The sequence below is a fragment of the Netta rufina genome, assembly GCF_964035555.1.
Source record: "Netta rufina genome assembly, chromosome: 2".
Taxonomy (NCBI): Eukaryota; Metazoa; Chordata; class Aves; order Anseriformes; family Anatidae; genus Netta; species Netta rufina.
Genome location: NC_140124.1, coordinates 114,602,370 through 114,624,735, shown reverse-complemented (window position 1 = coordinate 114,624,735; position 22,366 = coordinate 114,602,370). Strand labels below are relative to the sequence as shown.

Genomic DNA, 22,366 nt, shown 5'->3' with positions numbered 1-22,366 from the left:
TTTTGAAGGGCCCTTAGCCAGGGGAATTCCTGGGGATATAGCTCCTATTTGATGAAACTGAGAGTTATTGATGTTAACAAGGATGAACTAAAGAACAGATTCTTCATGTTTAGGTACCATTTGAACTAATTTCCACAAATCAATTCCCTTTTTGCACTCTACATGTAAGTGTCCCTGTGGCACTTAGTCATATGCAAAACCCTACACTTAATATGGCCCCATATCAACATGTATGCCGGTGAATAAGGGTAGTACACAGCTTGGAAATGAAGGTGGTGAGAGGTATGTGCCATGTGGGCATGAGGCAAGCTGTGGTTATGCCTCAGATATTTTATATCAATGTCTTATGCCTAAGATAAATTCACATCAAGATCTTCTAATATTAAAGGAAAAAGAAAATATTTTTCCTTGCTATGCGTTGGAAATAAACAGTATTTTCCGTGTACCATAAAGATCTCATTTGTATATTACGCTATATAGCAAAATACTAAATAACATGACCAGAAACTTTTCAGTGTAGTTTGAAAAAAAAAAAATACATTGAACTAGACCCTAGCATGCCATATGTGAGAAATGATACACTTAAGGGTACTTCAGATAAAGTAAATCAGGCGATTTAGCAAGCAAGTCCAATCAGGCAACTGGGATGGGAGCTGGGGCTCATCCAGCTGAGGTGTTGATCCCTGCAAAAGCTGGGGCAGAGGCCAGCACCCCAGCACCCGTGGTTCTTGCATGCACACACAAAGGCATGTGAATTGTCATGCAAAATCATGTCTTCACATCAGAGAGTCTATAGATAAAAAGATGGGACAAGATGGGAGATAGATATAAGACATAGACACAAATGATGTAAGTATAGAGGTGAGACAGGGAGGAAGCAGTAAAGTGTTTTGGTTTTGTTTCTGTTTTTTTTTTTTTGTGGTTGGTTGGTTGGTTGGCTTGGCTTTGTGTGTGTTTTTATTTGTTTGTTGCTTCAAGACAAAGTAGAAGTACAAATATTAGCCAGCCTGCAGCAATCACCATCATTAAGCCAGCTTGCCACTGTGTGAGAGGTAACAGCTTTATAGATGCGTCTTTGTGAGCGTGAATTTTAAAAATAATATTCCAGCCTCATTTTCTCTTCAGGAAGGAGGCAACGTGCAGCGTGTACAGGGTCCCAGATTTGTGCCAGACACACAGGACAAAAATTAAGTTTGACACACTGTGTCAAAAAGCAGAAGAGCACAATTTAGAAGCAGTAATTTCCCTGAGTTATACTGTAGCTTTTAATGTAGTCAGTTTTGACTCTGATTTAAGACCAGATACGGTATCTCTAGCAAATGGATTGTTGCTACTGAAGTCCACAGAAAAGCTGAAAATTTTCATGGAACTTGCACAAGTTATGTTGTTAAAAGATTTGAGATGCTAAATTTATAAACGTTTTGCTATTCAGTTAAAATTTAATATTTTGAGTCAAATGGCAATGTGCTTAATGCAGAGGAGAAGATATCTTAATAGTAAATTTTCTCATCGATTCTCTGACGAGAGAATGGAGTCACATTTTTGTCAAACTATTTTTTTATTCAAATATATTTTATAATTTTGATTTTCTATATATTTTAGTAATTACTTCTGGAGACATAAGGAGAAAATGAAGTCCAAATGAGTTGGACTTGATGATCCTTATGGGTCCCTTCCAACTTGGGATATTTTTTGTCTGTATGATTCTATGAAAATTATCCAAACAGTAGATTCTCACTTAGCAGTCAACAATCTTCTGCATAACAAAGAGTATTTTTCCTAGGTATTTTGTTACATAAATAAAGTGCTACGTACTACACAATCATACAATAATAATAAAAGCCTTGGGACAATAATAGCAGAGTTTTCTATTGTTTGCCAGATGTTACTCCTGGGGATAAACTATTTGAGATTTCCTCTCTTTTGTACAATTAGATTCGCCTGTCTTTCCAGAAACAAATTTCTTTTCACCACGTTACAAAAAAAAATATATACATATATATATATATATATATATATATAAATAAAATAGACCAAACAAACCAAAAGGACTAAATAAACATTTCCTCATCATTAAAAAACAAGCAAACAAACAATAAGCTCAGTCTTTGGAGTTGTGGTACAGATTTTGACTGTAAAACATATTTTAATACACTGCAAATAGTCACAGAAAGGCCATCTGAGGATTACTAGAATTTAATAGTCATAACAGTCAGGTAGATGCAATTCATCTATCATACCACAGGAGGACTGAGGAGAAAGAATTAAAAAAAAAAAAAAAACAAAAAAAAAAAACAACCTACTTTGTACAACCTATTGTACACACAAATGTATGACAAGTAATATTTTCAAATCAACATTTTGATATTCAGGTTCTAATTAACAGTATTTCAAGTACCCTGCTTAGACTCTGTGACTATAAAATGTCACTGCTGGGAAAAAGAATTGAAGAGCAGGAGAATAGGGAAAGATAAACACTTGGGAGAGGTTTTTCATACTAAGGGCATGATGCAAAATTATATTGGAAAAGATTCCTTTAGGTTCCACGTTCCTTTCATTTTCTGTGCCTGGAGAGTTCAGAGAAAGCTAGGAACAGTCCAAATAGCATGTAAAACCTTTGAGTTTTACCCAGTTTAATAATTTTTTCAACACTAGTTCCTGCTGAACAAAATCAAAAATAAAAATAACTACAGGGTGTTTCTGTTTATCTTAGGAGCCACCATGTGGATATCTACTTAAGAAGCAGATTCACAAAGTAATTCAAGCCAACTTAGGCCTGCCAAAAAAAAAAAAAAAAAAAAAAGGAAAAAAGAAAGTGAGTCCACCCTCCACAGCTGCCTAGCTGCACTCCTCTTTGTACCTCCGTAAATCTGGCACTGTTTCTCAAATGGACATTTAATCAGCAGGAGTAATGAACTAAGAGATATAAAAATTAATCCTGTTTTTAAAAAGTGGTCCAGCTTACCACTTGACCGAAGAATCTGTACCAAGAGAAGAAAGGGGCAGTGACTCTGGGCAGGAGCTGGGACCAGCCCTTTCCAAGGATGTTTGGGCTATGAGTGATTTAAGCAATCTGCAAAGTCACCCTGCAGTTGATGAAATATTCCTTAGACAGCATAAAGTGGATATGCAGAGATAATACATAGAATATGACTTGTTGTTATATTAACAATATAATAGTAACAACACAATATAATATAATAATAATAATACAATATAATATATTTATAATATAAATGTTGTTCAAATTCTGTTGATGCACTCTCATCTGAAGCATAAAATAGTTAATTCTGACTTGAATTAAACCAGGAATCTCTGAATTTAGTACAAGTATGATTTTGTCTCCATTATTTGTAGGGATGTAGGACATATCTTGGAAAGAGACAGAAGGCAAGGAAACAAAGTCAAAATCCCACTTCAGCAGCTTCCAGATAGCACAATACCTATAAGAGAGCCATCCTCACTGGTAAGAACTGTGGCTGAATAGGTAATTATAATTTTTCTCTTCAAAAAAAAAGGGAAAATGGAGGAAGGAAAGGTGTGCTAGATTGAGTCTGACAGTGCTAGCTCCCAATTGGACAGCTATAATCTCTATTTGGATAGTCTGTAATCTCTATTTCTTCCACTTCTTGTGTCCTGTACTAAAGTAAAGTCCAAACATTCCCAGCATTTCTAAACAGCATGCTTCAGTTTCTACATTTAGTAATGCCATTTAATTGGAAAAGCTGTTTCCCATTACAGCATAAATTATACACTGAAAGCATGATATTTACAAGTCAAAATAGAAGCTTTTTAAAAATTGAACATTTCATCTGACCTGAAACAAAGTTGTTTTCTCCCTGAAAAGATGCCAGTTAGTAGGATATTTCCAATTTTCAACTTCTGTTCCAGTCTAAGTTGAAAAAAGAGAACTAATAAAGTAATTTATTGAGGAACAGAAATTCCAGTAACCTGTTAGATCTGCACCTACTCTACTTCACCAAATTCATCACATACTCCTGAGCTAAGACTGCCCTTTGCTTTGAAATGGGGCATTCTGTAACACAAGTTAAAATCCAGAAGTTTTCCATGGTCAAAACTGAGAGGCTCACAAACACACCTCTTGCAATTACAGGCAGGTCCAAGATGATTGCAGAACCCAACTGCAAAGAGATGTGTTGTCTCTAATTAGAGTGTGGTCTATGTGGCTTCACACCTTTAAAATTATGTAAAAGGCTTTGCAATAGCTTGCTTCCCATTTGCTTCCTGCTCATACTGCCTCTGAGGCCTCCTTTCTCTCAAACCTGTTTTCCAAAAGCATGGCTTGATGCAGCATGCTGTCTAGGCTCTTCAGCTAACCCTGGCTCAGACCTGCTGTTCCCCTGCTTTTCAGGGGAATATTCTTAGGGCAAAATGTGGTGGAAATACTGAAAATTGAATGTTCACTCAAGCATACGTTCTATAATGGAGAAAGAAAAAAAAATAAAAAAAATAATAATAAATGACTTCTTCAAATTGATTGGGAAAACAGTGACTGTTACGGATCAGGGAGCAACCTTGGAAGCTAAGCCAGCATGGATTGCTAGCTTATAATGAAACAACAAAAAATAAAAAATTAAAAATCAATGTACAAAGTTGGATCTGGAAGTGTGATACTGCCAGGAAAAAGTATTGGACCCAAATCTCAGTTAGATTAAATGAGCAGAGCAGAGCAAGAGTTGCAGGCTAAAGAAAGATTAAACCTGAAGGAAGGTTCATGTGGCTGAAGTGGGAAGTTTGGTGGTGATGTGTAGAAGCCACAGCTACAGAGAAGATCAGATAAAAGGAACTGAAATACTCAAAATACTAATGGAGGCTTTTGAAGTTATTTGGCTTTCAGTAGGCTATTTTTTATATGTCAATAATCAGAAATAAATTCCAGATACTGTTTTTTTGTTTGTTTGTTTTGTTTTGTTTTTCATTTTCACTTTTCCATGAAAGAAGCATGGAAACTAAGTAATTTCATAACCTAACAAAATATTTTAGTCTTTCTTCTAAAATGCTAGCAATTAAAAATATCTGTACAAGGGTTTTCCCTGGGGAAACTGTACAGTACTTCAAGATACCTGCACATATTAGAGATTACACAATTATTTTATAAAAGCAGATTCATGGCAACACATGCTGTCATCTGGCAGTATGTGTCTACTCTAATTGATCTTACTCAATTACTTAATTTTATGACTCACCCCAGGAAAGGTTAAGACATTAATGTTTTTGAAAGCTATGATGAATAATATCACTGTTGGAGATTACTTTCTCATATAATAGCTTCATTAAAAGTAGGTAAATAGATGAAGAGTCATCTGTAAGAAAGCTCACTGAAACTGAAACTCATATTTCAAGACAACAGCACTGCTGTCTTTCGTATGTGGATTTTCTACTATCTCCCTTTTGGGAGTGGAAAATACTTGTGTCATTTTGACTTGCACAAATGACAGGAAACTCAAGTGAGGAAATCCTCTACAATTTTAGCATTTTTTTATTATGACAGGAAATGAGGAGGAAAGGCAGTTCAGTGGGCTCCTTCTAGGCCAGTCAACAAACACCCATTGTTGTATCTGAACGTGTATTTTCAATTGTAAGACCATGATTTATGTGTGGGTGGGAAAATGTGCTGCGGTTCAGGAGCAATGTTCACTACATGCATGTCCACGTTATACAATGGGAAGTTCGTTGCAGAGCTGGTGTTCTGGAACAGCCTCCATGTATCCGATCCCCATCTATTGCCCCCATGTACATAGTGCAGTTTTACGCAGATGATCCATGGGCATGTCCTATCTGAAGCATGGTAATTCTTGACAGAAGGGACTGTGAAGCTACATTAACAGCCCAAGACAGAAAAATGTGTAGTGTTTTAACATGCAGTCTGGTGAGGTTATGATATTTCCAGTTCTTCCCTGTCAAAGTTATGCTTATATACCTTCAGAGGAGACTATGTGCTACAAATATCATGGCTTTGGTAGCCATTATTGTTGTCACACTAGCAGGTAGAGCTCAGCATCTTCAAACTATTGCCTACTAGAGCACCCTCATCTTAAGCTGTGACCATATCTGAGTGAGATACAGGAGGCGACACATGTCTCATCAGAGCAGCTTTGTGGTCACATGGAGGTGCTAGAAAGGGCAAGCACTGCCTGACCTAGGACCTCCCCCTGCTCTCTTGGCAGACCTTTTTCTGGTGGTAAGGATCATTTTCATTTCTCATGGAAGCTTTACTGTACACATCCTCCCTGCCTGCAGGAGGGGTAAGCTGATGTAGGGTTTGCTGCAGTCCTCCTCTCCTCCTGCTCAGGATTTTACAGTGTCTCCTCTGCAGTCTACCCTCTGTGGGACAGACTATTTTAGGTTATGTTTGGGTTTTTCCACTGTTTTCTTAATCATCCCTTTCAATGCCTGCTCTGAGATTTGCTAAAAACAAGACATCAGGCCTGAGGGAATGAGAGAAAACAGACAGATTTATCTACACACAGAGAAGATGATATTGTTTAACTTCTTAAGGGAACCAGCCTAAAATCTCATGAATGAACAACATTGTCCCTCGGCAGCTAGCACTCTCCTCTCCAGAATATTTACTTTAATGATGCTCAAAGACCTCAAAAACAACAAAAAAAATTTACAAATACTGGATTTTTATGTCTGAGTACAAAAAGCTGTCTGATATGAATCAATAAATATCCAACTTTGCCCTACGTGAACAGTGATGTAATTTATTTCAAATTGTGTGAAAAGTGCACAGCACTCAGATAAACATCAGCTATGCCGAAAGGTTTAGTTCCATCTCTTTATTAAGAAAAAAAAAAAAAAGCGAGTTGCACTAAATGGAGGTTCATTCACTTGTCCTTCACTTAGAGCAGTGAATCTAATGAAATAAATATAATCATTTTCCACTTTTTCTGTCTGCTATCCCCATTAGAGCTTATCTGCTTTCATTGATAGTAGTGCTACCAGGGAAGCGCATGCTGCTTCTCCACCCTGCTGCTCCATTGTGTTTGGCCCTGACTTACTCTTCTAGAAATAGAGTATACGAGCACGCACTTGGCTATTTTAGAATGCAATTTCTTTGAATGGGTCCAATTTAGCCTGGAAACCAGATTATACTCTTCAATGTCCACTGTCATCTGTGCTTTTGACTCTGCAAACAGTCACTTGATGATTTTATATTTGTCTCCAGATTATTCATAAAAATACTATCCAAAATCAGGTATGTATGTTTTTGACACTACTTTGTAAGACCTATCATATAGTATTTCTTATTTTCTATGCACTTTATTAATGTTATACAATACTAATTCATATTAGTTTGATGGGCATGAAATACGAAGTTAAATAGTTTACAGAAATATATTACATCTGCATAGTCACCAAAATCAATTATTTTTGTAAGTTCAGCAAAGAACAACCTCAGTTCAGCTGACAAGACCAATTTCTAGAACTATGTTAGAGGGCATATATTTTTATTGACTGAACTTCTTCTTTTACATTTTATAACCATTGAGGTCAACCACATCAAGTTGGGCACAGGCTCCCGAGTTTTGGGTGATTTCGGGTGGTCCTGTGCGGAGACAGGAGCTGGATGCCATGATCCTTGTGGGTCCCTTCCAACACAGGATATTCTGTGATTCTGTAATTCTGTGTCATTTGAGTTCAACTTTGGAGGATTTCCATTGTATGCTCAGAATTCTTGACAATAATTATCAGCACGACAGAAATCTTCTCAGCCAAATCTTCTAGGATTATTGGCTGAAAGGTAACTGTGCCCTCTTTTTACTGTATTTAGTCCTAATAAATGTGGTTTAACACTTGCCTTGTCATTACAGACTGGGAAATTACACAATATTCTGATCAGATATAAATACATCATTCTACTCCTTACCAAATGCCATAGTTAACCATTGAACACTTTCAGTATCATTAGCACTATCCTGTTAATCTAACACCAAGCCTTAACTGCTGTTTTACTTTATTATTTTTTTTTTTTCATATTTTAGATTTCCTTCATTTTCCCTACTTTTACTAGGCTTGAATTTTCTTTGGCTTCATTTGGTAATTTTTATTGCCATATTTATGATTGCTATCTACTTCTAATTGTTGTCTTTACTTCCTTTTCCAGAAAGACCTTTTAATAAAATAGTGCTTTTTAATATTTAAAATATTGATGTACACTTACCACACAATAAAATCTTCTGATACACACTCTGGCTTTTGTTAATATAGCTAAGTTTCTCCTCATACATTATTGGATTTTCATATTTCTTAACTAATTTTTTTTTTTTTTCCAGCTAACTAATCAGGCAGACATAGACATTTATCTGTATGCAATATCTAAACAAATACATACACACAGGTAATGACTACTCAGCTGTAAACATGCGCACATGTAAAAGAGCTTGGCTGAGTCTGCACTCTGTCTGCCCTTGTTTGATGTAATTGGTTGTGACCACTGGTCTTCAGGCAAGAACAAGCTTCCAGCCTTGCGATCATTCCATCTTTACCCACCACACTCAGGTCTATGTGCAGGGCACCTATTTTGTGCTGGAAAATTATTGACAGTAATTCCTGAAAACTCTAATGCAGTCTTACCACTGTCTTCATGAGACTTCCATTCTCCATAAGTCAATGACGACAACACCGTTTTTATTTTCACATATCATTGACAAGCACTTAAGGGCTTATTTGCTTTTTTTTATGCCCTTTAAAAAAAGCATTTTGCTTTTATCCTTCATGATTTAATGTTTTCCATACATTATTCATATTTACATTGTCAGACTGTAAATTCATGTGTGATTTACCAGAAAAACTACAGTTTTAGTCCCTGATTGATTTTCTTTCATAGCTTTAGTACTTAATTATCGTACAGCAGTTAGTGACATTTTATCACATTGTATTATTAATGCAGTGTTAGAAATTAAACTTGGGTATAACTGAGATCTAACTCTTAACCAAGTAACAACAAAAATAACCCAACAACAGACAAGAGTGGAGTTCAGCCAATGGCAAGGTGTTACAATTTTCCTCATGTTTTATTTGATGCTAAAGATAAACAGTAACTGACAAAGGAAATTCATTGATTTGATTCTGGCTGACAAGATTTCACATATGCTGGAACATACTTTGTTGCAGTTTCTGTAAAAATACGTAGTGTTTTTTGATTTTTGTTAATGCTGTTGTTTTACCTAAGACAAAATACAATTCTTCTTACATTTGCTTTTATTGCTCATCAGTAGGTACCATACGAGTAAATAGAAAATGCACAGGAAATATTGCTATCCTTCTGCTGCCGTTACATATTTGATTTGGCAAGTTAATAACATGACTGTCAAAGCTGTTTATATTTAAATGTTCAGTGGAGATAATCATCACTGTAGATTCTGGGTCCAGAAAAGGGTGATATCTTCCTTCAGAAGCAAATCTGTGATGGAAATTTCCATGAAAATCACTTGACAGAAGATTACGAGTTTTACTGCAGGCCAGACACAAACTGAAAGATACTGAACATGCAGATGCTTTCATCTTGGAGTTGCCAAATCTACTGCCTTTCCTTTTTTATTTCTTACTCAAAAGTGGGTCATACTTGATTTTGCTTCAGTAAAAAATATTTAAGTTACAGAAAATGCATTAGATAGTGGAAAATATACAATTATCCTGAGACATGCACAGATGTCTTCAGTCAGTCTTTCTAACTGAGTAATATTCAGATTTGCTCAATATTTAGATTTCCTTAATATTAAAAACAATAATTTGTCATAATAGATAACACTGCCCCAAAGATACTGGAATACATTCTAACTGTCCTTAATATAGCATGTACAACTTTTAGCCAAATGAGAAAAACCTAGAGAGATTCCAATTAATTTATTTGCATTACCAAATGTGTTACAAATTTTCCAATATTTGTAGAAATAACTGGGAATACTACTACTGTTCTTCAAGTGTTCACATAACTGGGGACACCTAAAAGAAATCTGGTTTAATTTAGCTCATCACAGGCAAAAATAACCTGTTTCTTTAGTAGGTTGCTTTGACAGTTGTGTTAAGGCCACTGTGTGATGTTTGTAGGTGTTCAGCTCCTACCAGGATTTTCTCCTGGGTCTTTCAAAGTCATCCAGCAGTCATTTCCACCAAGAGTAGAAAAGCTCCATGCATGGGGACACATCTGTGAGAGAACATGGCGAGAATAATCACAGCTTAGTTTCTACAGCTCAGCACTCCATCACCACTTTAGCTTCCACTGAAATTAATCCACTGATGGGGAATGTGGGCTCATGTCCATTGGCTAGCAATCGCTAACACAAGGATATGCCTCATGGCTTCCATTGCCCTATGTTATTTGCCACAGACATCCTCAGTGTCAGTATCACTAGAATACCAGGTGAAGAAAGAGGATGCAAACAGGTAAAACAGAAAATCAAGGCCTTTCATAACCTTTATTAAAAGAGACTATATTTTTTAGCCATCAAGTATTTCCCTATCTTTTTTTTTTCTTTGACAATGGTACTAGAGGGTCCATCATGCTAGCAACAATCAATTTGGACCATTGCTGTCCACATCTGAGACAATGTCATCTCCAATGCTAATGGAACTTTGTTTTAGATAGTAACAGCTGTCCGATTTATCAGTCTTGAGATAAACTACTGCTGCCTACCACTATTTCAAGAAAATTGTGGATTACACTTGTGCTTAATTAGTAGTTAATATAGCATCACTGCAAGCTTCCTAATTCAGAAAAAGTCACAGCATCACAGAATGAGGTTGGAGGAGACCTCTGGAAGTCACCTGCTCCACCACCCCGCCCAAGCAGGGCCACCCCAAGCAGGTGGCCCAGGCCCATGTCCAGGCAGATCTCCGAAGTGATCATCAAAAAGATCAAGAAGATCCACAGCCTGTCTGGGCAACCTGTGCCCGTGCTCCATCACCCACACATAAAGTGCTTCCTGGTGTTCAGAGCGAGCCTCCTCTCCTGTGTGCCAATTTGTGCCCATGGCCTCTTGCCCTGGCACTGGCCACCTCTGAACAGAGCCTGGCTCCATCCTCTTGTCACCATCCCTTCAATTATTCACAAACCTCGATGAGATTCCCCCGAGCCTCCTGTTCTCCAGGCTGAGTTTTCCCAGCTCTCTCAGCCTCTCCTTAAAGGAGAGGTGCTTCAGTCCCTTATAAAATTATCATTTTGTAAATGCGCACCACAAGGAGTTACAACAAACACACTGGGCCTATTTCATTTTGACACTTGCTACACTCTAAAAAACTCAAGACCTAAGACCTTCAATGACTTCAAGACACATCAGAACTTCAAGACCTCAGTGTCCTGCCCATAACAGGAGATTAATCACGCAGTCATATGCAGGTAATAAAAGGATGAGCCATCTCTCCTTGGCACCACCGCTGCTCTGGGTGGTGCTGAGCCGGGGCTGTGGAGCTCTTGCTCCATGCTTCGACATCAGCAGGGTGGGCTGGAGTGCAGCGGGCACAACACCAGCCCTGCAGCCTCCAGCCCACCCTGGGTATCCCCAGGTATGCCTGGTTTGGGTGAGGCAGATTTTCTCTGAGGTAACAGGGCCATTTGGGGCCAGTGGTAGGGAAATCATTTGAAGTGCAGACACCTGGACTGGATAGAGAGGCCTGAGGAAAAAATAAATAAATAATGGAAGGAGATGGGGAAAAACCTACTTTGAATCAACCAGGTAATTGTTGTCATAGGTAATTTCCAGATATGTAAGGGTAATAACACTGCACGCTTGCCTATGAGGACAGAGCAGAGGTAAGCAGCTCTGGATTTAACATTGAATTACATTGAGCAAGTTGTGTTTGCTTCTCTGCTGACTGCAGAGAGAAGGTGCACCCATACATTTTTCCTGTTAAATGCCAAGAAATAAGTCTAGATTCATCCAGGTAAGTGTTATTTGCTTAAGGTCTTCCCTCCATTCAGCATTGGTGAGGCCACACCTGGAGTGTGTGGAGGTCCAGTTCTGGGCTCCCCAGTACAAGAGAGACATGGAGCCACTGGGGTGAGTCCAGTGAGGAGCCATGAAGATGAGGAAGGCACTGGAGCACCTCTCCCATGAGGACAGGCTGAGAGCAGAGACTGTCCAGCCTGGAGAAATGTTGGGTTGGGGATCTCATCAGTGTCTATAAATATCTGAAGGGAGGCTGCAAAGGGGATGGAGCCAGGCTCTTGTCAGCAGAATCATCTGCTACTGACTCCCTTTACAGTCGTGGCCTCTGGCACAGACATCCTTCTGGTGATAATAACAGTCAGAAGTTAGGCTTAAGCCAGTGTTTAGGAATAATTTCCAAAAATTGTAACAGGCATCCTACGGTGTTCCTGTGCCCTTTCTTGTTTTCCAGGGCCACTTGTTTGTGCCAGAAATTACAGGCAACTTTGCAGAGTTCCTTCTATATAGAAATGCAGCTTAAGAAACAGCACCTTTTCCACTATTCATCTGGGAAGACTTGCTTTTACTATTTATTCCAGCCACAGTTCCTGGAAAATTATGTGCTTCTGGGCAGAGACATGCACACATCTGTGTGCCTAGAAATGCAGCTATTTACAACACCCTCAGTATCTTCAAGAACTAGTGTATTAGCTTTTGTTGGATTTGAGAAGTGTCCATGAAGCCTCTAACTAGAGCCTTGAGTCAGTTATTTGGAGGCCATACAGAAGGGGAAAAAGTGGGGCTTTATAGTTCAGGGGAAATATCCTGAGAGGCTCAGTTTTAATTTTTCTTCATGAACTGTTTTTTTGTATTATTATTATTTATTTAATTATTTATTTATTTACCTCTAGGTATGCAATGAGCAAATACATTAGAGAGATACACTGGGTTAAAGGTGGAAAATTTTTCGTTGGTGGTGCTGAAATTCATTCTAATTGTTTTTACAGTCAATAGAACAAATCACTGACTAATAATAAAAGACTATGTGTGTATAGTACATGGATGTAAGTGTTCTTCATCTTTCCTTGTATCCTTTACATTACTTTTTTTTTTTTTCATGTTTTAGGGGGAGGATGAACAAATTGACAAGGGTAATCTGATTTTGTTTTGTGACATTAAAAGGGGAAAGCCGTCAGACAGCATGAGTGAACCTTGTACAGGGTATTTAGAGAAGACTATTTCATTTGGCGGAAAACAAGGAAACCTTTTCAACCCCGTCTAAAGTACAGGACTAATCCAAGTTAAAACCTGCCCATGGGCAAACCATGTATAACAATTCAGTTTATCCTTGGACAGAGAGCATGTTGGGTCCTGGCTGTACTCTCTTTGCACTTTGTGTAATCATTTATACTCCTGTGAGGTAACTGCAAAATACCACCTTCTGTCTGACTTGGGATTTGACAGGGCTCCATGGAGCTATTTGAAGAAGGCTTCCAAAGAAGAGCTCACATCTGGAATCCTCCTGGAAATGGATCACAGGCTGTTAGACACGTTAGAAATGCTGTTGTAGACTTCACTGGCAGACAAGCTTTGGAAAGCTGTTTTATAGTGGCTCTAGGTTTCGCCTAAGCTTCCAGCTTCACTTCTCTGCTGGAGTGGCTGTCTACACAGCAGGGCTGGCAGGAGGAAGGCAGACTTGTGACTGTGCAGCTCTAGTGCAAAGATCAGCATTTTAGCTTTAACTGCGAAAGCAGGTGGACTTGCACTAAAACACCAAACTGAGTAGGAGTATCAGAGAGAGAAGCACTTGAAACCTTTTGCTGCTTTGGAAGATGGGAAGAGGTGACAGAAGGTGGGTGATCTTCAGCACAGGGGCAGCACAGTCAGGTGAGAGTGGCGGCATCTTAAATTGACTCAACATGACCACTGGTACTGGCTAGTTTGTGTACGTGGCAAATGGGCACAGTGATTTATGGCTTTGGGTGTCTGCCTTCTGAAAGCTATTGCATTTAAATCTTCAAGCAGAACTACCTAAACGGGAGATGTTCCTGCTTTTTACTTTTTAACCTGGTTCTGTGCAATGCCAACATCTTACTGGAGCACACGTGAAGAATTATCGCAGAGGTATAAGGACTTCTGCCACCACCCTGCTCATCTGCTCATTGATCCCACACTCATCCAGGTTGAACAATGTGCTCGCTGCTGGTTGCAGTCTGACATAATAGCGTCTTCCAGCTCTGCCAAAGCCAGGGCGGCTGGCAGTCAATGTGCATGCTTGCCTTTGTCCTTCCATGCAGCCCCAGGCTGCGACAGTCCCTGAGACCCCTCTGATGCCTATCTTGACTTGATACAAATCACCTTGACAATTACTGCAAGAATTGTCTCCTGTCCCATTAGCACTGAGGCTCTCCAATGGTGCTCAGATAGTGAAAAAGCAGTAATGTCTTAAATCTCTACAGGAGGACTTGCCAAAGCTCATCTGTCATGTCCATAACTTACAAAAAGCTTTCTAAAAGCAGCTGCAGTAACCAGTTCCACAGCCGCTGCAGGAACAATACCTGGAGTCTTCTTAACAGCATTTCATAAGAAGAACAAATATCCTGTAATGTTACACTGGGATTGTCATTATGTGGTGAAAATTTTTGATTTGTTTTTATATATACTCAATGATTTTAAGCGTGTTTTGGGGTGACTATCACATTTGGTTTTGTTTCTTTCTATATAGATTCTGTCACTCCTTTATTTCTATAAGTTTAAAGAATAATGCATGGACATGCCCTTACTGCCATGTTTAATATCCTTCTGAAAAATTTCCAGCTCCTGATAGTGCCAAGAAAATGAAGAAGATATACCAAAATTGCTCCCAATGTCAAACACTGGTTTGCAACCTTGAACTAATTACTAAATAATTCCAGAGATTTACCCATGCACAAGAGCCAAACATTATTATGACTCCTTTTAAAGCAAGTCTAAACAGAGAATCTCCACCAGCATGATGACGGAAGAATAAATGTGATTTTTGCTAGACTTACCAAGATCCTTATCTAAAAGTGCTCTAACGCATACTGCCAATGCCACTGCAAATATTAAGCTCAAGCGTAAACTTACAGGAAATGAATCTTCTTGACTCCATTAGCTTGGCTGGAGAAAGGGCAAATGGCTTTTTTTAATACTCCAATTGCCCAATTGTAAAAATCCTGAATCTGCTAAAATTGGGAATCTGCTAAAATTGGGAATAATGATATAGAATGTTGTGATTATTTTTTAATTTATTATTTTTATTCCCACCTTTCTGTAAAGCTACCTACACTGAGCCTTTTCTCTTAAGGCCTGTGAAACTTCATTTACTCATGCAAACGAAGTTGAAAATGCTGCTCTTTGAACTGGGAAATAACACGTTCATCAAAATGAGGTGCAGACCAGAAATGTAAAGATGACTTTGTGGTGTAGGACAGGGCATATATCAATAGGAAAAACAGTTAACTGAGATTTAATTCACACTCTTATTTTTTATGCCTGGGCTCTTTTGTGGGAGGAGATTGTGCAGCTTACATCTTACTTCCTCTTACTTTTTTTTTTTTCTCTGACTGGATTCGTGTCTGGCTTTTATCATTTCCTTTGTCTTGCTAACTGCGAAACAATACCCTTCAATCTTTCTTGTCTGTCAGCAGCAGTGTGAAAATAATGCAAAACGCAAACCAGCAAGTAAACATGAGAACTTCAGGAATACTATTTCTAGGGTTGTGGGGAATAACAGAGAGCATAAGGAAAGCAGCAAAAATGGGGGGTTTGTTTGTTTGTTTTGTTATTAACACTGTTGGTTCTTTACCATGGATTTTGTAACAGGGAAAGATTTGTTTAAAACTAACAATGAAATGCATGAACTCCAATACCTTTCAACAGTAGTTAAATACTGACTTTGCTTTCAATGCTTTAAAAATCAGGTTTGGCAGAAGCACACAAATGTAACAGGGGGGTTAGGATAGTGCTGAGCCCTGTATCGCTTAGCTGAGCTTCTCTGTACTTGGTAGAGTTTGAGCACTGCTTTTCACTGGTCAGTGGTAGAGTATAACAAGTGACCTGAGTATGGATATTTGCAGTGGTTCATAATCTTTATTATGGCTGCAGAAAGTGTTGACTGTATTTCTTGGGTAAAACCAACAGTGAGGCCACTAAGGTATGTTGAAATGGAGAGTGCATTTAATAGCATCAAGGTATCTCTGTGTATTGTTTCTGTTATTTGGCAGACTACCCTTGGCAAATGCTCATGTGTTGTCTCAGACATATCAGCGCAGGGACTGCTGTTTTGGTATAAACCTAATTTCATTTACAGTTTCCGCGTGGAGAATGGAAACTGCAATTAAGTGACTGAGGCAAGAGCATGTTTCATTCTGCTGCATCTGGAGTCAGAATGATCATCTGTAGTGAGGAGATGGCACAAGCATGTGGGTCAGGGTTATTTGAAATTTCTTCATCGAGATTCAGCAAGGCCATTCATTAATGTTTAAAGGTTATGAATATAGAATAACAATATTATACTTAGTATTTATTATCTCAGCAAGGTGAGTATGCATAATTTCATATTGTTTCTCTTCATGGGAAATACCTCATGACTGTGTTTCAAAGATTTGTTATATAGAGGTTCTGAGTTAAAGGAAACAGGAGAGCTTGGAGCAGCAGCAATGAAAAGCTTCACTGAGGTCAGAACTGGGCCTTTGCTTTGGAAAACTTTTGGTTTTAATGGAGTTGGTCTAGATTTTCACCATTAAAAACAGAAGATGTGAAACGGGAGCTCTCAACAAACTAGAAAGGTATCCCTACTGCCTCCCAGATTTCATTCCAAAATATTAAGGGCCAATGTAAGGAACAAATAAAATCACCACAAACTAAAAATTATTTCTGTCTAACACCCTTTAGCCTCTTAAACTGAATGCTATTATTATAAACTATATTTGAATAAAACTGAACCAATAGCATAATGCTTGAGAAATTGCAGTAGTAGAAGGAAATGAATATTCTTCCCTAGGTACAGCCACAATAATGCTTTGAACCAAAAAAACATTCAGAGCAATACATGAAGAGTGCATGGTATAAAACTTAACAAGCTGCTGCTTCTCATTTCTTTGGTATGTCTGAGTAAAATTAGAGCTCATTGGAGAACTTGTGAACAATGTATAGAAAAATATGGACCTGTACAGGAGCTTGGAGATGCTGTAACAAGATGATGACATTGCAAAAGTGCTTTTGAGTTTATTAGCCCAATTTAGTAAAGTCAAACTGGCAGAAGAATTCTCTAATTTTTTATTTAATTTTTATTAGAACCTATTTTTGTTTTGTAGAATTCAAGATGAACTACTAGTATTTTAAAATCATAATGCTTAAATGGTATATAAAATGGATGATATTTCTAGCATATGATCACAAAACAATACATTTTGTTTGCAGTTGTTACGTTTTTCTTCACAGAACTTAGCTCCGTGTGACCTGTTTTGTAGAAACAACCGTGTTTTGGCAAGTGAAGTAGCTTTTTGTTATTTTTCTTGTGGAGAAATAGGTTTGCTTTCAAAAAGTCCTTAAAAATGTTAGTTATTTCCAGAATGAATAAGACATTAATAACATCAATGCAGTTGGTTCACTTCTAATAATCCATTCCTCAGAAGTAGCTTTCAGGTATAACCACTGTTAGTAAGCAAAATAGTGAGAGATTGGTGGAATTCCCTAAAGAAGACTGACAGCTTTTCTTATTTACATATTTATAGCATACATTTTTATAAAACATATGTATATATATTTAAATACTCACATTTATGTTGAAAGTTCAGATTTTTTGTCCCATTCATTCTCTTTCAGGGTAGGACCTGTTAGAACAGGTCAGACATGCAATAATCCTAGAGTGATTGAGTGATTGAGGTCTTGAAGTTGAAAGGGCTTTAGTTTTGTCTGTTATATGTTAGGAGCAATTTTGACATCATCATTAAACTGTTTTTCTGATTTATAGAATTTAAAGTCCTTATATTTTTTTGTTATTTGAATTCTTAAATGACACTTTATTTAGGTTGCTAGCTAAGAAAACATATCTGCTCTTCAGTTACTGCTCTTTTGATACTCAGAAAATCTTGAGGTTTTATCTGCACAGATTTTACAATTTCAGTAACCTGAAAACTGTGCCTCCACCAAGAAACAAAACCGTATTTTGTACAGAAAATAATGTAGAAATCCTCTGCGAGGAAGTGTTGATGCTTAATGTGGGCTCCTGAGAATTGGTAGTTTGGTCACACATGCTCCGAGTGTATCACAGCAATTAAATGATGCATTTATCAAATGTCTATAGTTGTAGCATTCAGTATTTTCACCCATTCTTTCCTAATGTCATGAATGTTCAGAATGCTTTTTTGGATCAACATCCTGACATGCTGGCACAGTGTACATTAGCAAAGCTGACCTTTTGCTAACACAGCATACGTCACACCTAGCTACATGTCATACACCCATGCTACATTTTAGCGATGGCAAAAGAAGTGTATAATGATGTCTTGCCAAAGAAGTCTAAACACATTTGTTATTACTTGTACTACTAAAAATGTATCTTGTATCTGCTGCCACAAACACTATCCTACCTCTTATTTCCAGATATTCTTGTCCTTTATGCCAGTGTGACATAGATGAGGATGATCTAATGGATCTTTGTCTCACTACACATCAGAAAGGAGAGCAGTGGTAATGTGCATATTTAGATATTTTACTGTATTAACATGCTAAACTGATCAATTCTAGCAACCATTACTGATAGGAGAAAATAGACAAGCATAAAATATATTAATTACTTAATCCTTTTACACAGTGCAGGAAAACCACACCTATCTTTTCCCTTTCCCCTGCTGTCACAGACAAGCGTGGATGCACATAATATTTAAAATATTTACTTACAGCCAATACAATGAGTATTATTAGCTACAGTGACTTGTTTGCTTTAAAATCACGTGTATGCTATTATCACGTGTGTGCTATTTCTCTCTAGTGACCTAACTCAGTTTCCTGTGCAGCATTTGCTGTGTATTCTAATCTGGGTTTTGGGGTTATAATTTGAGAATTTGAGAATTTGAGAACTGCTTAAGTATGCAGTCTTTCATAGTTTTTTTTTTTTTTTTTTTTTTTTTTTTAAGGTTAAGATAGCTTCACATAAATAGCTTAATTCTGAATGTTTATGAAGGTTGAAAGGTCTTATTGTGACTGTCTTTGTAGGATTGAGGCCAACTGAGTGTACAGACTCATCTCAACAAGCATGTGGGTTATTTTTTACTAATTTATTATTGGGATGATAAACAAATGGATGATAAACAAATGGATAAACAAACGGTTTGGGTGACAAACAAATGTTGTTTGGTATAAAACAAAAGCATTTGCATGTCTGATCTCTTGTTAGCTAGAGGAAGTAAATACATTAACCATAAAATGTAGAGACCAGCAATCCCTGGGATGTCTGGAGGCACAAATTACACAGCTGAGTTTAGCATAATTGATGTTGACCTGAAAGTGCATTGTCCCTAGCAGTATTCACGTTGCTCAGAGAATGCCATTTGGCCATAACAGACCCACTTATTTTACATTTGTGTTTTTTAAACACTGACGTGTTCTTTTGTAAGAACTCCAAGATGGAAATTGAATACTTCCTTCCATTTATTTAGAGTGTTGTCCAATTTATTGTTTGACACCTGGGACAGATCCAAGTAATTTCAGCAGAAATTTTATAAGGCATCTTCAACCAAAATATATATTCCATTATGAAGGCTACATAGTGAGTCTTCATATTTTGAAGCTACTGGGCTTCATTTCCATATGTATATCTTACATTTTGCAAACAAGAGGTCATGAAAAGTACCGAGCAGGTAACTGCACCATGAAGTCAAAAAGTGTGGCAGATGCTTACAGAGATAGCATAGTCAGGTACTCACAGATACCAAGATATGGTTTCTGTCCTCTGTTCTGTTGTTGCCTAATGGTGTGGCAAGGCAAAGGTTCTTGATTATCTCATTTCTTAAACAAGTATGAATATTACTTGTGTTTATAAAGTATTTGGAGATCCTCAAATGAAGCCCTACATAGTTGAAATGAAACTTGTTTAAACAATCCATTTGTATTCTGTAAGAACCAAAGATGACACAGTTGTACTTGAATTAAGAAAGGAGTTTCAGCTGTTGGCTGCATGGGCTGTAAGATAGAAAATGCATCACAAGCATTAACATGCTCTTAGAATTTCTAAAGGATATTAGTTAATGCTTCCCTATATTTGTGTTTGATACTCATGTAAACAAAATGCCAAAGGAAGAGATAAATATTTTATTTTAAAATGAGGCAAAAGCATTAAATAAAATGATGTCCAAGTGGAGGGCAGAGGTGAAGAACCGTTTTAATACTTTGAACCTATAATTAAAGCACATAACAGAAGCAGAACTATGTATGATAGCATTTTAATGATAGCTCGTATTACTTGAGTATTTATTTATATACACAATAATATAACATGCATCACCAAATTGGACTCTAACAAATAGCGTTAGCATTGTTTGCTTTTGCAGAATCACTTAATTCATCTGTTTCTGTAGCTGACATTCTCATTTATTTCAAGTTGCATAATGATTTGTCTTGCTCTGTGTTGTATTGCTTACGCCTACAGAGCAGAAAGTTAGACAGTAAACTTTGAACATGAATGTAAACCCATTGACACCAGTATTTTGTTGACTGGTAACCCAAACAGTCAAAATGAAATATATTAAAACATTAATTAGGAGTATCTTGATTTTCAATATAATATCCCTTTATTCTTTATTTCTAAACAGTGTCAGAGTAGTTCTGTTTGCAAGTGTGCTAGATGGGTCATTCTCAGAATATGTGTGTGTCAATACTCTAAGCAGCACATAAGGAGTACTGAATAGCAGTGGAAGAACATGTTCTGTAGATAAAAAGTGAAAATAACATTTATCCTTTTGCAATGCAATGCTGGAGGTAGATGAACAGTTTTTCAGATGCTATAGTACTAAACAAATCAGAACACACATACACACACACACACACACAAAAAAAAAAAAAAAAAAGCAAAACAGTATCAGACATACTACCTACTGTCAAGAACAGCATTACTGACCCTGTAAGCATGCACGCATGTTTCCATTTCCAGCATATGAAAGATAAGGCTCACAACTTGCAAGGTAAGTAAGTGAAAGACATCTTGAAAGAATAGCAAGGAGTGAATATTATGTTCACGATTGGAAAATAGAAATCCATTCAAGATATCAACGGGGTAATAAGACTATAAGATTAATAACACTCTTTTTATATGTGCACTTTAACATAGTAACTTTCACAGATGCAGTTGACCTGTAAGAAATTAAAATTCATGTTCATGCACAGAAGCATGTATAGTGATTAAAGTAGCTCAGCAGTAATATGTTAACAAGGAAAAGCCTGGCAGGCTTTAGGTCCTTGCAAGTTCTTCTTGAAATCAGAAAGGGACTCTTTCTGGGCAGAGAAAGATTCAACATTTCATGAGGTTGAGAAATTTATTTCCCTTTCCCTTTGAGAACTGTCCTTGGGTGTGAAAACTTCCTAGTCAGAAAGATGGACAGTGCTGCTCCAAAGCATGAAATTTGTGGGAACATTTGAGTAGTTACTTAAAAAAAATATATAAAAAAATATGTTCTGCTAGAAGCAAAGTAGTCAGATTGATTAGTATATAAATTATTGGACTTACAGCTTCTACATATCTAAAAAAAATGTATGGAGAATTCTTTGTATGTAGGAATTAAGTTCCCTCTGGAGGAATGTTCTTTTTAATTTTGTCAGAGGCTGCAAGCATTCTTTGTAGGTAGTGATAGACAGCTGGCAAAAGAAAAGGATTTGCACATGGCACGTCCTGATCACTGTGCAGCTACACAGTTTTCTCTTTCCCCTCCTGCTTACATGTCTTGTCTCTGACAGCTCCCACAGAACTCCAGATAGCTGCCCTTTTCATACTGACAAGGAGATGCACTGTTGCAGCAGCAACATTGCCAGGAAAGCAAAGAAAATAACAGTTACACAAAGCAACAACTATACAAAAAGTAGTTGTACAAAGTTGTAAAACAGCTGTGCAAAGGTGGTCTAAAACATACCTTTTCAGTGAGAGTTGCCCCCAGCAAACTGCAAAATTTTATGAGCAATTCTATAAGTTTTCACTGTCAAAATTTCATTTCACAAACACGCTTTATCTTGAGGAATAAAAAGTTGGCAGGACCATTGATTTCATTTAATCTAAAAATTCTGATTTAAAATGCTTTCCTTCAAATAAATGTGTTTCATAAACTTCAGCTGCCTGATTTCTTTTTACATGTTGTCTACGTCAATGGCAAAAACTACGTAAGATTTACAAGGCTGGTGCCATGCTATATATCGCTCCATGGCATACTAGTTGTCTACTCCAAGGTCACAGCTTTATT

The 22,366-nt window shown here is 37.4% G+C and overlaps 1 protein-coding gene across 1 annotated transcript; it reads left to right on the top strand.

The window, feature by feature from the left end:
• Window positions 1-232: 232 nt before the first annotated feature.
• RNF125 (ring finger protein 125) lies at window positions 233-21,275 on the top strand (the record flags this gene model as incomplete). Its single annotated transcript, XM_084281667.1, is given in 11 exon segments — window positions 233-282; window positions 3,358-3,466; window positions 13,021-13,115; window positions 14,620-14,686; window positions 14,690-14,773; window positions 17,000-17,115; window positions 18,525-18,592; window positions 18,595-18,611; window positions 19,582-19,689; window positions 21,070-21,100; window positions 21,247-21,275. Coding segments are annotated over 11 exon segments (774 nt in total).
• Between the last annotated feature and the right edge of the window lie 1,091 nt (window positions 21,276-22,366).